We start from the raw sequence: 13,311 nt of genomic DNA on the forward strand, positions 1-13,311 counted from the left end.
GGGGGGGGGGGGCGGAAGCTGGCCGGCGGCTGGGGACTTGTGCACTGTGGATTACCTGCGTCGGCCTAGCGCCGGGTTATGGACCTGGATTTGCCCAGGAGAGACGCTTGATACCTCTCCAAACGGGCCATCGTGGCGAGATCGCATCCTCTGCAAGGTCTTGGGTGCTGGGTGTGGGACAGGGCAGGGCAGGCGGAGGATCGCTTGAGAGTGTGCAGTTGTGGACGCGACAGGCTCGGTGGGCAACGGTATGGGTAATACTCGTCGACCTGTTGTTTGGAGGAGAAGCACCAGGTGGCGATGATGCAGAAGAACAAGGCTCGCTTGCGGAAGGAGCCGCTGCGCAAGCTGTGGGAGCCGTCCAATGTCGGTATGTTGGGTTGAGGGTGGGTTGGGTTGGGGGGGGGTTGGGGGTCATGGTGTCGTCACTGCAAGAGAAGACGGAGGGGTGTGTGTGAGGGAAGGGGGGGAGGGGAGGGGAGGGGAGGAGGGAGTGAGGGGGGAGGGGGGAGGGGGGCGATGACTCATGTAGAAGAGGTCGTTGGTGTGTGTGCTGCGTGCTTGGTCACGGGGCTGTTGCTGCTGCTGGCTGCTGGCTGGACGCTCGTTGACGTTCGACGTGCCGACGCTGATGCTGATGGGTGGCGATGATGGGTGGCTTTGGGGTGCGTGGGTAACAGATCCATATCCCCTCTCGGGATCTCACTCGTCGTCTATCGAGTCGCAAAAGGCATCGCTCCCGGCCCGGGTGTTGCACAAGGTGTACGGCATTCCCTATGGGCCAACGTCGCGGATGGTGGCGACGGCGGCGAGCCAGGTGTTCCCGCTCGGATGGCTTCGCCGCTACGGCCGCAGTCAGCTGGGTAGTGACATTGTGGCCGGCCTAACCATTGGCATCATTCTTGTGCCGCAGGCCATGGCTTACGCGCTGCTGGCGGGCCTCCCACCGCAGTACGGGCTGTACACCGCCATCTTTCCGGCGCTCATGTACGGGATCTTTGGCACGGTGCCGAACCTGTGCATAGGCCCGTTTGCGCTACTCTCGCTGCTTGTGGCCGAGGCCGCGTCTGCAGTTTCGGGTGAGGACGGCGGAACGGATGCGTCGCAGCGGTACATCGAGGCGACCATGCTGCTGTCGTTTTCACCGGCCTGGTACTCTGCGCCATGTCGACGCTGCGGATGGGCTTTGTCACCGTCTTTCTCTCGCCGGTCCTCATCTCGGGCTTCACCACCGCATCGGCCATTCTTATTGCCACGTCGCAGCTGAAGCACGTGTTTGGCCTTCGCCCGCCGCAAATTGACGGCTTTTTGAGCCGTTCCGGACCATATACTGGCTTCTCTCTCATCTTGACGAGGCCAATGTGGCCGCGATTGTCATTGCTGTCGTCGCGGTCCTCCTCCTCTTTGGCATTCGGTATCTCAACACCAGGTTCAAGGCCCGGCTTCCGATGGCGATCCCGTCCGAGTTTGTGCTCCTTGTTCTCGCGCTTGTCTTCTCCAAGGCGCTGAGCATAGACACGCGGTGGGACGTGAACGTGGTTGGCTCGATTCCGGGCGGCTTGCCGTCGCTCACGGTCCCAAGCCTCGGCTCGGACATGGTCGGTGCTGCGTTGGCCAACTCGATCATTCTTGCTGTCATTGGGTTTGCCGTCTCTATTGCCATCGGCAAGACTTTTGAGAAGCAGCTTGAATTGAGCGTCCGGCCCAACCAGGAGCTACTCGCCATGGGCATCGCCAACGTGTTTGGCTCGTTTCTACTCTCGTATCCGTCGTGCGGCTCACTCTCACGCTCGGTTGTCTCGGCCGAGTCGGGCGTCAAGTCGCCGATCAACATCCTGTTCTCGTCGACGCTAGTGGCTATCATTGTCGCCGTCCTAACCGGGCCGTTTGAGGCCACGCCTCAAGCCGTCCTTGCCGCCGTCATTCTGGTAGCGCTCAAGCGGCTCCTTCTCCAGGTCCGCGAGCTCCCGGCACTGTACCGGATCAAGCGGGCCGACGGCTTGGTCTGGGCCTTTGTGTTCACCGCCGTTCTGGTTGTCGGCGTCACCGAAGGCCTCATCCTCGGCATGGTCTTCTCGCTTCTCATTGTGCTGTACAAGCAAATGCGGCCGTACACGGCGGTGATGGGCCGGTTTCCAGGCACCAGGCTCTACGGCTCAGTGGCGCAGTATGGCGACCAGGTCGTCGAGTGGCCGCGCATTAAGATCGTCCACTTTGGTGCCGAGCTCTTCTATGCCAACGTCGCCTTTTTGGAGGACACGATCGAGGGCGTCGTCCGCTCCACCCCGGGCCTGGCCGCCATTGTCCTCGACATTTCGACCTTTTCCGACATCGACATCTCGTCGGCGCGCGACCTCTCTCGCATCCACGCCGACCTAACCGACCGCCACATCCGGCTCCTCTTTGCCCACCCGCGCAAGCGGCTCCGCTCGCTCTTTGCCGCCGAAAAGACGGTGCCCATCGAAGACATGTTCATCGACGTTCACGACGCCTGCCTCTACGCCATGGAAGTCGGTCCCATCGTCCCTGACGCCACAGACTCGGACTCGAACGGATCGTCCACCACGGCTGCCATCTGGCCGGGCTACGGCTCGGTCGGCTGGAGCCCCATCCCTAGCGTTGTCTCGCTCTCATCCGACAGTGAGCCGACCACCACCGCTCCGTCGACGCACGCCGAGCCATCAACGGCCATCTCGGGCCACCACCGCTCAGCACCCTCTTCGGCGCCAAGCAGCGGCATTTCGTCGTCGTCAAGCTACTTGTCATCGTCGGCCTCACCGACCGTTTAGCGCTTGCGCAGACACCATGCAACTGTTGGCGTACTTAATCAAAGATAGTGTCGTCTCGTCTTGTGTGCCAGTCCTGCAAGTCGAGATGCACCCCATCCCCTTCCCCCGATATCATTGCGGCTTGATGGTTGGCGAGCCCAAAGGGAGCATGAGTTTGGCTCAGCTCGCCCCCCCCCCCCCCCCCGTGGGGGGAGGGGGAGGGCGGTTACGAGGAGCCCTAGTCTTGACACCAAGCAGAGCACACACGACGCCAGACCGAGGCTACTTGAGCCGTGGGGCAGGTTTGGATGAACGTGACGTTTTCAGACACAGTGTCGGTAGTTGGAGACGAGGGAGGCGGAGGCGGCGGTGGAGACCGAGGCAGAGTCGGGAGAGCCGCCGCGAGCGGGGCAGCGGTCGCCACGGCGGCGTACCCGTTGTCTGGCACGACGAGGACGGCAACGACGGGAGAGGTAGATGCAGACAAACCGGCTGGTGTGGGAGACGGAACAGCGGTGGCTGCTACCAACGGAGCAGCTTTGCCTATGGGCGCTACCCGAACGGGCATGGCGAGCGGGCAGGGAAGGCTTGCCGACGGCCACGCCTTTGACGAGATTGCGTGGAAGGACCTCCGAGTACGTTGATCTTGGCTTGGCAGGGCGGGGCGAGGGGCGAGAGTAACTTGGACCAGTTGATGGTGCGTAGACTCACGGTGCTGTGGATGTGTGCTCGGTACAGATCATCCGCAAGGTTGGCACCGGGGGCTTTGGCGACGTCTACGCTGGGATGTGGGGCGGGACGCCTGTGGCGATCAAGAAGCTCAAGACGAGCTCGCCGCATGGGCCAACGCCGATGATGACAACACCGACGGGCTCGGTTTCGCGACCGGCGTTCGGTGACGGAATGACAGCGTCGTTAGGTGGCGCCGGGACGCTTACGGCTGGGACGTGGGGCGGCGGCGGCGGCGGCGGCGGTGGCGGCGGTTTTCGGCATGTGGGTGGCGGCGAGACGGGAGGCGACAATCATGTCCGCGGAGACAGGGCTACTGTTACTGAGACAGAGCCCGGGTTGCCGGTGGCGGCTGCCGGAGAGTCGGATGGCGTTGGCAATGGCGGCGGGCGGACAGGACTTGTTGTGTGGGGCGAAGACTCGATTGCGCCCGAGCACCGGGCATCGTTTTTGGCGGAAGCACATTCGCTGTCGACGGTCAACCACCCCAACTGCCTGCAGTTGCTGGGGTGCTGCACCGAGCCGCGACACCTATGCATTGTGACCGAGTACTTGAAGGAGGGCGATTTGGCGACGCTCTTGTTCAACTCGGACGAGCTGATTGGCGACGCGAAAAAGGTGTCGATTCTGGCGCAGATTGCGCGCGGGTGTGAGTACCTGCACCTCCGCAAGGAGATCGTGCACCGCGACCTCAAGCCGGGCAACATCTTGCTCGACCACTCGGCGTCGGTGGTCAAAGTCGCCGACTTTGGCCTCTCGGTCCTTGTCTCCAAGCTCCAGGACGAGCGTGCGCGGCGCGGCGGGACTCACAAGTACATGTCACCGGAGCAGCTACTGGGTGGCGTGACGGCGTCACGGGCCTCTGATGTCTTTTCGTTTGGCGTCATTATGTACGAGGTGTTGACTCGGCAGCGTGCCTTTGACCGTGAGCGATGGGTCAATGTCTACGCGCGCCCTTCGCTCGAGGCGACGGTACCGCACTCGACGCTCTCGCTGATGCTTTCCGACTTGCTAGAGGCTACGCTCGCGCCGAATCCCGACGACCGGCCGGACTTTACGTCGATTGTGGCGGTGCTAGAGGATTTGAAGAGCAAGCTGGTGTACGGGCCTGTGTGGCCGTCTGTGCCTGCACTGCCGCCTGCATTTGTGCCTGTCGAGCGCGACCTTGATGCGCTGCGGCAGCTGGTCTTGCGCGCCCGGCGCCCGCTGCTGAGCGGCGAGAGCCGTGCGCCACTGCCGTCGCCGATGGCGGCTTGGACGCCGCTGGGCTCTGAAAGCGGCAGCGAGTTTACCAGTCCGGGCTCGTCGTCGTGGTCGTCCGAGGCTGAGTCGCCAACGGCATCGGTTCTTTCGACAGGCTCATGGGCTGCGAGCAACGCACCGGGCGGGGTGTTTGTTGTCGGCCCGGCCGGGCGCGGCAAGTCTGTACTTGCGGCTGCGCTTGCGCGCGACGAGACGATCCGGCTTGCCTTTCCGGGCGGATCGCACTGGATCACGCTGGGCCCTGCGCCGCGCATTCCTCAGCTCCTCGCCAAGCTCCGGCAGGAGATGCTCGGCTCGAGCGAGAGCGATGACGACGGGTCGGACAACAGCGGGTGGTCGGGCGGCGGGCCGCCGCCGCTTGTCCGAGCCGGCTCATCGTCCGAGGCTGCTATCCCGAGTGATCCGCTGCTCTCTGTCCGGGCGCTCCGCGAAGAGCTTCGCGAGCTGTTCAACGAAGCCGGTAAGCAAGCGCTGCTAGTGTTTGAGGACGTTGTCTCTGCCTCGCACTTGCTGCCGTTCCTTGACGTGGCGGCGGGCTCGGGCTCGTTTGTGGTGGCCAACACCCGGAGCACGGGCCTTGCGGCGCGACTGCCTGGCTGGGACGAGTTTGTGCTCGAGGGCCTAGAGGCAGAGGCGTCGCTGGCGGTGCTGGCCAAGGCGTCGCGGCGCGGAGTGGAGGCACTTCCGCGTCCGGCACGGGCCATTGCACAGCTCTGCGGTCGGTTGCCGCTCTCGCTGGCGATGCTTGGTGGCCTGCTCCGGCACTGCGCCCACGAGTCTGAGTGGGCCGAGGTTGCGCGCCAGCTCCGGGACCTGGGCGCCGGTGCTGGATCGGCCATCCACGTTGCGGTCCTTGCCCTCGGCCCGCTGCGGTACCGCTACCTGGACCTTGCGGTTTTCCCGGCGACGATGCCGATTACGCTCGCGGCGCTGGAGGCGATGTGGTCGGTTCTCCCCGAGCCGCTGACCCGGTCCGACGTGAAGATTGTCGTTGACGCGTTTGTGGCCAAGGCGCTCGTGGTTGTCGACGGCTCCGGCGACCTCATTTTGCACCAGTTGCAGCGCGAGTTTCTGTTGGAGCAGGCTGTGGCGTCGGGCGAGTTGCGCAGCATGCGGGCGCGGCTGTTTGAGGGCTTTGAGCCGCATGCGTCGCGGCTGCGGCTTCAAGAGATCGAGTTCCTGAAGGCCATGTACTGCCGCGACGGCGAGTTTGAGATGGCAGCGCACATGTGTGAGTACGTCGAGCAGTACGAGGCTGCCGTCGATGTGGGCGACCCTGCGGCAAAGCTGCGCGAGGTCCAGTTCTCGATTTTCTTCGAGGTCGACATCCCAGCGCCGGCATTGCCGGTGGCAGACGAGGGCGACTCGGGCGAGGCATGCGGCGACGAGTGCGGAGCTGGCGACGAGCCGCTCGCTCCCGAGCAGGCACGAATCGAGCTGGAAGCCTCGCTGGTTGCCGGCTACCCGTTCCTTGTCCAGCCGAACGTAACCATCCGGTCGAGTGCGTTGTCGCGGAGCGGACAGGCCTCGATCATGGCTCAGATGCAGAGCTTCCTCGACTCGGTGACGCAGCCCGGCGAGCTGTGCGTCTCCCGGGCAGTCGAGTGGGTGACGGCCAACGTGCTGCGGTTCCTCGAGCACTCGGCGACCAAGCGGATGCGCGCGAGTGCGAGCGATGGCGGCAAGAGCGCGGGCAAGGGCAAGGGCAAGGGCAAGGGCAAGGGCAAGGGCAAGGACAGTGGCAAGGCGAGCAAGAGTCGAAACATGGGCAGTCGACAGCCCGCCGTGGTTGTGCCGCCGCGCGGGCGTCCGAGCTCGCTGCTGGTCTCGCCGGCACTGGTACGGCGGTCGACGAGCATGGACGCCATTGCTGGCGATGCGGCGACGGACGCGTTTGCGTTTGGCTGGCGCGGCTGGCCGCGGATGACGTCGCCGCGGATGGGAGCGGGCGCGGGAGCTGGAGTTGGAGCGGGGCCGGAGCCGGAGCCGAAGCCGGAGCTGGAGGCGGGGCGATAGGAGCCGCGAGCGGCAATAGCCTCGAACGACAAGTGTCGCCGTCGCCGTCGACGCCATCATCGAGCTCGCTGCTTGCCCACGCGCAGCAGCGCGAGTGGCTCACCTTTCCCAAAGCCAACTTTAAGGTTGTGGCGCCCAAGGCGCTCGAGTCTGCGCGCAAGCATTTGCTGACGGGCTTTGTGGTCTCGACCTCTCCATCAGTGGTGGTGTTTGAGGGCGAGGCGCCTGCGGTCGAGGCGGCCATCGCGTGGCTCTACACTGCGCTGGACAACTCGTTCATTGTCGCATCGTTTGTGCGCAAGTGGACGGAGCGGTGCGTGTCGCGGCGTTCAGCAGCGACCTGGCTCCGCTTTGAGCGCTTTGCGCTCTACGGATACTCACGCGGGCGGGCGCGCAAGCGGTTCCGCGCCGTTCTCGATGCCTCAGGCTGCGGCGGCGTGTTTTTCAAGGTCACCGGCATCGAGTATACCTCGTAGTATGAATCGCAACAGTGTTGCTCTCGCAATGGCAAGTGTCGCGAGGGGAGAAGAACAAAAGTCGAGCAGCCGCCAATTGAGAATTTTGATTGAGGCCTGCAAAAACATCGCCGGGTGACGTGAGCGCAGAGCGGGAGGAGCGGTAAAAGTCACCATTTCTCTTCCCCAAACCAACGTACGAAACGGCTGCCGCGTCAATCCCAGGCCAATAGTTGGCCTTCCCCTCGCACCCTTTCCCCCCTCCCACTCACACTCTCTCCTTGCTTGTTCCGGCTACAGATGTTTGCTCTGGGTGGAGCGCTGCGCGCGAACGCTGTGAAGATGGGCTCGGCGGCCCTGCCGCTGTTTGGTACGTCTGGTGGGGAGGTCTTGGGAGGTAGCGAGGCTGTGTGTGGCCTGGGGCGCCGCGCTGCGGGTTTTGGGTCTTTAGGGTTTGGCTGTGACTCGCACAAGGGCGCGGCCCTTGCAGAGCAGGAAATCCCCCCCTGGGGCCCAACAGCAGAGAGGAAAATGGAGAGCAGCAGCTGCATGTTGTCCTCTGGCGGCAGGGCTGTGACTGTGGTGCTTGCCCAGTATGGCCGCGGGTCGTGCTGGCTGGCGGCCAAAAACATCGCAGCGAAAAAATTTGGACCGTCGCCAAGGGGCGTCGGGAAGGGTCTTGCAGCGGTTGTTGCTGTCGCGAAGGGCTTTCCATGGCCGTCCCGGACTGGTAGCTGTGTTGCGCACGCTTGTGCCCCTCTGCATGGCGAGTGTGAGCGCTGCGAGGCGAAGCAACGGGTCTGGGTGGGAGCGTGTGGAAGCGTCGCCCAGCGGCTGTGGATGGTTGTTTGATCGGTCGCGCGCGTGTGGCGGGCCGGGCCGGGGCCGGGCGGCGGAGGCGGGGGCAGACGAGACTCACAGGGGAAGGCCAAACTGTGGCACGGAGGACAGCCCGCGGGATGGCCGCCAAGGCTGCGGACACCGGATCGCTCGGTACGGTGACGCAGGTCATTGGTGCCGTCGTCGACGTCAAGTTTGAGGACGGCGAGCTGCCGGCTATCCTCAACGCGCTTGAGGTTCAGGACCACGACATCCGTCTTGTGCTCGAGGTTGCCCAGCATCTGGGTGAGAACACCGTGCGGACGATTGCCATGGACGCCACCGAGGGTCTCACGCGTAACGCGCGTGTTCTCGACACCGGTGCGCCGATCCAGGTGCCTGTGGGCTCTGGCACGCTCGGCCGGATCATGAACGTCATCGGCGAGCCGATTGACGAGCGTGGCCCGATCAAGTCGGACAAGGTGATGCCGATTCACTGCGAGCCGCCGGCATACGTGGAGCAGTCGACCAAGGCCGAGATTCTCGAGACGGGGATCAAGGTTGTCGACCTCCTTGCGCCGTACGCCAAGGGTGGTAAGATTGGCCTCTTCGGTGGTGCCGGTGTCGGTAAGACCGTGCTCATCATGGAGCTGATCAACAACGTGGCCCAGGGCCACGGTGGTTTCTCGGTCTTCGCCGGTGTCGGCGAGCGCTCGCGTGAGGGCAACGACCTCTACCACGAGATGATCGAGTCTGGCGTCATCCAGCTCGACACTGACGACTCGAAGGCCGCTCTGGTCTACGGTCAGATGAACGAGCCGCCTGGGGCGCGTGCCCGTGTTGCTCTCACCGGGCTCACGGTCGCCGAGTCGTTCCGTGACGAGGGCCAGGATGTCCTCCTCTTTGTGGACAACATTTTCCGGTTCACCCAGGCCGGTTCGGAGGTGTCTGCCCTTCTCGGCCGCATTCCGTCTGCTGTCGGTTACCAGCCGACGCTCGCGACGGACATGGGTGCCATGCAGGAGCGCATTACCACCACCCGCCAGGGTTCGATTACCTCGGTGCAGGCCATTTACGTGCCGGCTGATGATCTTACCGATCCGGCCCCCGCCACCACCTTTGCGCATCTTGACGCCAAGACCGTGCTCTCGCGTAACATTGCCGAGCTGGGCATCTACCCCGCTGTGGACCCGCTTGACTCGTCGTCGCGTATGCTCGACCCGCGCATTGTCGGCCAGGAGCACTACAACGTCTCGCGTGCCGTCCAGAAGGTTCTCCAGGACTACAAGTCGCTCCAGGACATCATTGCCATTCTCGGCATGGACGAGCTCTCGGAGGAGGACAAGCTTGTGGTCTCGCGCGCCCGTAAGATCGAGCGCTTCCTCTCGCAGCCGTTCCAGGTCGCCGAGCCGTTCACCAACATGCCCGGCCGCCGCGTCGAGCTTGCCAAGACCATCGAGTCGTTCAAGGAGATCCTCTCTGGCGAGCTTGATGACCTCCCCAACAACGCCTTCTACATGGTCGGCGACATCGACGAGGTCAAGGAGAACGCCCGCAAGATGGCTGCCAACGTCAAGGCCTAAGTTTCCTCTTTCCCCCAGCACCATGTGTTAAACCCGGAGACGACCAAGTTGGTGGTGGTGTGGTGGTCGCGGTGTGGCTCTGGCGCAGCCAGGCCTGGCCTTGGACCTGGAGCAACTTGTCGCCTAGCATGGGCGGTTGCAGGCTCTGGAGTCGAGGCGGCAGTCAAGGCAGCGAGGGGTTGTGGCCCAGCCTGGTGGTAGTGCTGGGCGTGGTGGGCGTGGCATTGGCGGTGGTGGGCGCAGGAGTGGCAGTTGCGGCAGCGGAAGCCGAAGGCGCTGCGGGGCTCGAGTGGGTCGAGGCCGTGGCCCGGTCGGTGGCAGCTCATCGGTCGCTGTACCCAGAGCTGCCGCAGCCGGTGGTGGCGCGGCGGGCGGTGCGGATCGGGACGGGCGGCGAGGGCGAGGCCGGCGAGGGCAGCGCGAGCGGGTTGACGGTGACGGTGGACGAGGTGATGGCAGCGTTGGCGGCCAACTGCTCGACGTCGCGCAACGCAAGTCTAGCAGGCGGCCCGCTGGTGTACGGCGACGACGTGGCGCTGGTGAAGCGAGTGATCGACAAGGAGAGCGGCGAGCCGTGGTCGGCCATGGCGCCGGTGGAGGCGTTTGTGGCGGATCCCAGCGTTGTGCCGCCGGCCGGCGCTCTGCGTGCTGCGGTCGATGCCGGCTTCTCGCTTGTCTTTAACCGCATCCACAAGTTAGCTGCGCGGTACGGGCCGGTGTGTGAGCTGGGTGTGAGCGGGGCGGGCGGCGGGCGGCCGCGCGTGGCGCTGGCCGAGACTGCGGCGCGGATCGCGGCCACGCTGCGCGACGGGAGCTACGACGGCGGGGCGTATGAGGGCGCCAACCTGTACTGGAGCCCTGCAGGCTCGCCGGGCTTTGAGACTCACTTTGACGTCATGGACGTGCTGGTGGTCCACATTGCCGGCGCCAAGACGTGGCGGGTGTACCAGCCGCAGGTGGCGCTGCCGCTGCCGGGCGACAAGGCGCGGCCTGCGTTTGAGAGTCTGGAGGTTATCGGGAGCTTTACGCTTGCGCCTGGGGATGTGCTCTTCCTCCCGCGCGGCTTTCCGCACGACGCCGAGGCGACTGCTGACGGGCCGTCGGTCCACATCACCTTTGGCTTTGATGTGTACAACCACACATGGGCGGCGCTGGCGGCGCCGTGCGTGGCGCCGGCGGCGGCCAGCATCCTCGCGGCCTCGCCGCTGCTCCGGACAACGCCGACCGAGCTCCTCCCGCCGAGCTGCGTCGACGGCGGGCTGCGCGACGTGCAGTGCCGGGCGTCTGCGGTAGCGGTTGCCGCCGACGCCATCGCCGAGTTGGCGGCAAGCGCGGGGCTCGCCGAGGACGCGGCCAGCATTGCGGCTTGTCTAGCGCCACGAGTCGTTGCTGCGCACCCTCTCATCGACCGTGAGTCGGAAAATACGAGCCGCGACGAGCTGTAGCGACGGCAACGTATGTGCTGTGTGGTTCACTTTGAACAACCGTACCGCTGCAGGGCTACGCGAGGACGCCGATAAAGTGCTTCTTGAGCTCGATGACGGCGTCGACCGGGTGCTGGTCGCCGTAGAAAGCGTCGGTGGCGTCGGAGCCGGCCCAGGCGGCGAGTGCGGCGGCGCCGCCGGGGTGGTTGGGCATGTAGCCGGTGACGTCAAAGACAAAGCCGTTGACAGCGATCCAGGCGTCGTCGTCGTTGCCGTGGGCAGCGAGCTGGGCGTTGGAGATGGAGACGGCGGCCTTGGCCTTGCCGTCGGCATCGGCGTCGAGGCACTCGCCAATGTAGTACTCCTTGAGCATCTCGTGGGCCTTGGACGGGTGCTGCGGGCCGTGGAAGCCGTCGGTGTTGTCGCCGCCGGCGTTGTTGAGGATGGCGTCGCCGCCCTCGTGGGTATCGACGTACGGCGTCACGTCGTAGACCTTGCCGTGAACAATCATCCACAAATCCTCGGGGCTTGCGTGCTTGCTCACCTCGGCGGCCAGAAACAGCTTCTTGTTGCTCCGCGCCTCGCCGCTCCCGCCGTCAGCTGCCAGCGAGTCGGTCTGCGAGCGGACCCAGGCACGGACAACAAGCCAGACCAGGCCGCCGAGGAGGAGGGCGGCAAGGACCTGCGGCGTCATGGCAATTTCGTGGACCAGTCCCATCCTTGCGCTAGCTATTGGCAGTTGAGTGTGTGGGGTAGGTGGGGTGGGGTGTGCGGGGTGTGGCGTCCGGGGGGTGGGGGTGGGGTGGGCGAGGGTGGCGAGGCGGGGGGGGGGTCAGGGCAATGTGGGCGAGAGATGGGGCGATGGGGCGATGGGGCGATGGGGCGATGGGGCGATGGATGGGGGGGGGGGGGGGAGGGGGAGGGGGAGGGGGAGGGGGGGGATGGAGAGTGCTGTCAATGATGGCTGATGGCAGGAGCATGTCCATCGCGAGCCGATCCGGGTCTTTAGCGGGGCGGGCGGGTGAGGAGCGCCAGGCGAGGGAGGGTTGGTGGGACATCCTGCGCCTTGTCAGCAGGCGGGCAGCATGGCGGCAGAGGGCGGGGGGGGGGAGGGGGGGAGGGAGGCAGACGGGCACCACCTCTCTTGCGGGCAATGGGCAAGCGTGAGCGAGTGCGTGCGCGTGCGCGGAAGCGCAAGGTGGAGAAGAAGCTCGGTGTGCGCGAGCAGGGCGGGAATGGTGGTAGGGCCGAGGTGAGGAGGATGATCCGGCGCGGGGCGATGGGCAGCGGCGGCGGCGGCGGTGCAGGCGGTGAAGGGGCCGGCGGGTACGGGATCGATGGGCGGAGGGTCAAGGCGGAGGCGGGGGCCAGTCAGAGCAAGAGTGGCAAAAAGAAGAAGAAGGGCGGTGCTGGTGGGGGGGGATTCCCGTCATCTCGCGCAAGGCCGAGGCGGTGTACGGCGAGGCCGCGGGTATCTCCAAAATGCTGCTGGTTGGTGACGGCGACTTCTCGCTCGCTGTGGCCATGGTGCGGCTGGCCGGCGGCGACGGATCGCGGCTGGTGGCTACGTCGTACGACTACGCTGAGGACGTGCGCGATAAGTACAAGCAGGCTGAGTCGAACATTCGCGCGCTGGAAAAGGCCGGCGCGTCCGTGCTGCATGGCGTCGATGGTCGCAGGCTGCACCGCAAGAAGGAGCTCCGGGGCGAGCTCTTTGATCGCATCGTGTTCTTCTTTCCGCACTCGGGCCAGCAGCGAGTCCATGTCAACCGCCTCCTCCTCTCCGAGTTCTTTTCCTCGGCGGCGCGCGTCCTCGCCCCTGGCGGCGAGGTCCACGTCGCGCTCAAGACCTTCGCGCCGTACATCCACTGGAACGCTCCGGGCGCCGCCGCCGCCGCCGGCCTCGACCTTGTTGTCCAGCATCCGTTGGCCAGCCTTCAGCTCCGCGAGCACGGCTACATCCACCGGACAACGGATCCCAATGCCGTCAAGTTCCGCTCGGTCGACTCGATGCTGTACGTCTTTGCCAAGTCGGCGGCAGCTGAAGCCGCTGCGGCGTCGTCCAAGAAGCGCCGCGCGGCCACCAGCACCTCGACTGAGATCGCTGCCATCCTCGACGCAGCCGGGGGTACCCTCTTTCCCGTCGCGCTCTCTGCCGAGGCACGTCCCATCAAGAGGCGGAAGCTGCTTCCCTAGGAGCCCTTGAGCCGTCGCGATGTCGTGCCTCGCTGATGATCGACGACCACGCAATCCA

The 13,311-nt window shown here is 65.2% G+C and overlaps 6 protein-coding genes across 6 annotated transcripts; 5 read left to right on the forward strand and 1 right to left on the reverse strand.

Annotated features, from left to right (window-relative positions):
• The first annotated feature begins 351 nt into the window (after positions 1 to 351).
• On the forward strand, positions 352 to 2,846 carry AMSG_02591 (sulfate transporter). The gene is made up of 2 exons (XM_013904044.1): positions 352 to 370; positions 681 to 2,846. The coding sequence occupies exon 2, from the start codon at positions 1,449 to 1,451 to the stop codon at positions 2,787 to 2,789; it is 1,341 nt and encodes a 446-aa protein (XP_013759498.1). The 5' UTR covers positions 352 to 370; positions 681 to 1,448; the 3' UTR covers positions 2,790 to 2,846.
• Positions 2,847 to 3,228: 382 nt separating this feature from the next.
• AMSG_02592 (TKL protein kinase) lies at positions 3,229 to 7,252 on the forward strand (the record flags this gene model as incomplete). The annotated part of the gene is made up of 3 exons (XM_013904045.1): positions 3,229 to 3,403; positions 3,507 to 6,688; positions 6,730 to 7,252. Exons 1-3 carry the CDS (start codon positions 3,314 to 3,316, stop codon positions 7,250 to 7,252), a joined length of 3,795 nt encoding a protein of 1,264 aa, XP_013759499.1. The 5' UTR covers positions 3,229 to 3,313.
• A 279-nt stretch (positions 7,253 to 7,531) lies between these two features.
• AMSG_02593 (ATP synthase subunit beta, mitochondrial) lies at positions 7,532 to 9,633 on the forward strand (the record flags this gene model as incomplete). The annotated part of the gene is made up of 2 exons (XM_013904046.1): positions 7,532 to 7,601; positions 8,183 to 9,633. 2 exons carry the CDS (start codon positions 7,532 to 7,534, stop codon positions 9,631 to 9,633), a joined length of 1,521 nt encoding a protein of 506 aa, XP_013759500.1.
• Positions 9,634 to 9,761: 128 nt separating this feature from the next.
• Positions 9,762 to 11,078, forward strand: AMSG_02594 (uncharacterized protein; the record flags this gene model as incomplete). Its single annotated transcript, XM_013904047.1, has 2 exons — positions 9,762 to 9,768; positions 9,835 to 11,078. 2 exons carry the CDS (start codon positions 9,762 to 9,764, stop codon positions 11,076 to 11,078), a joined length of 1,251 nt encoding a protein of 416 aa, XP_013759501.1.
• Positions 11,079 to 11,088: 10 nt separating this feature from the next.
• On the reverse strand, positions 11,089 to 11,775 carry AMSG_02595 (uncharacterized protein; the record flags this gene model as incomplete). Its single annotated transcript, XM_013904048.1, has 1 exon — positions 11,089 to 11,775. The coding sequence occupies one exon, from the start codon at positions 11,773 to 11,775 to the stop codon at positions 11,134 to 11,136; it is 642 nt and encodes a 213-aa protein (XP_013759502.1). The 3' UTR covers positions 11,089 to 11,133.
• A 431-nt stretch (positions 11,776 to 12,206) lies between these two features.
• AMSG_02596 (uncharacterized protein) lies at positions 12,207 to 13,253 on the forward strand (the record flags this gene model as incomplete). Its single annotated transcript, XM_013904049.1, has 1 exon — positions 12,207 to 13,253. The coding sequence occupies exon 1, from the start codon at positions 12,540 to 12,542 to the stop codon at positions 13,251 to 13,253; it is 714 nt and encodes a 237-aa protein (XP_013759503.1). The 5' UTR covers positions 12,207 to 12,539.
• Between the last annotated feature and the right edge of the window lie 58 nt (positions 13,254 to 13,311).

Source organism: Thecamonas trahens (assembly GCF_000142905.1).
Source record: "Thecamonas trahens ATCC 50062 unplaced genomic scaffold supercont1.15, whole genome shotgun sequence".
Classification (NCBI taxonomy): Eukaryota; order Apusomonadida; family Apusomonadidae; genus Thecamonas; species Thecamonas trahens.

Excerpts from the sequence above, each read along its gene's own strand:
- AMSG_02591 (XM_013904044.1), top strand. The coding sequence starts at position 1,449 with ATGGCGATCCCGTCCGAGTTTGTGCTCCTTGTTCTCGCGCTTGTCTTC.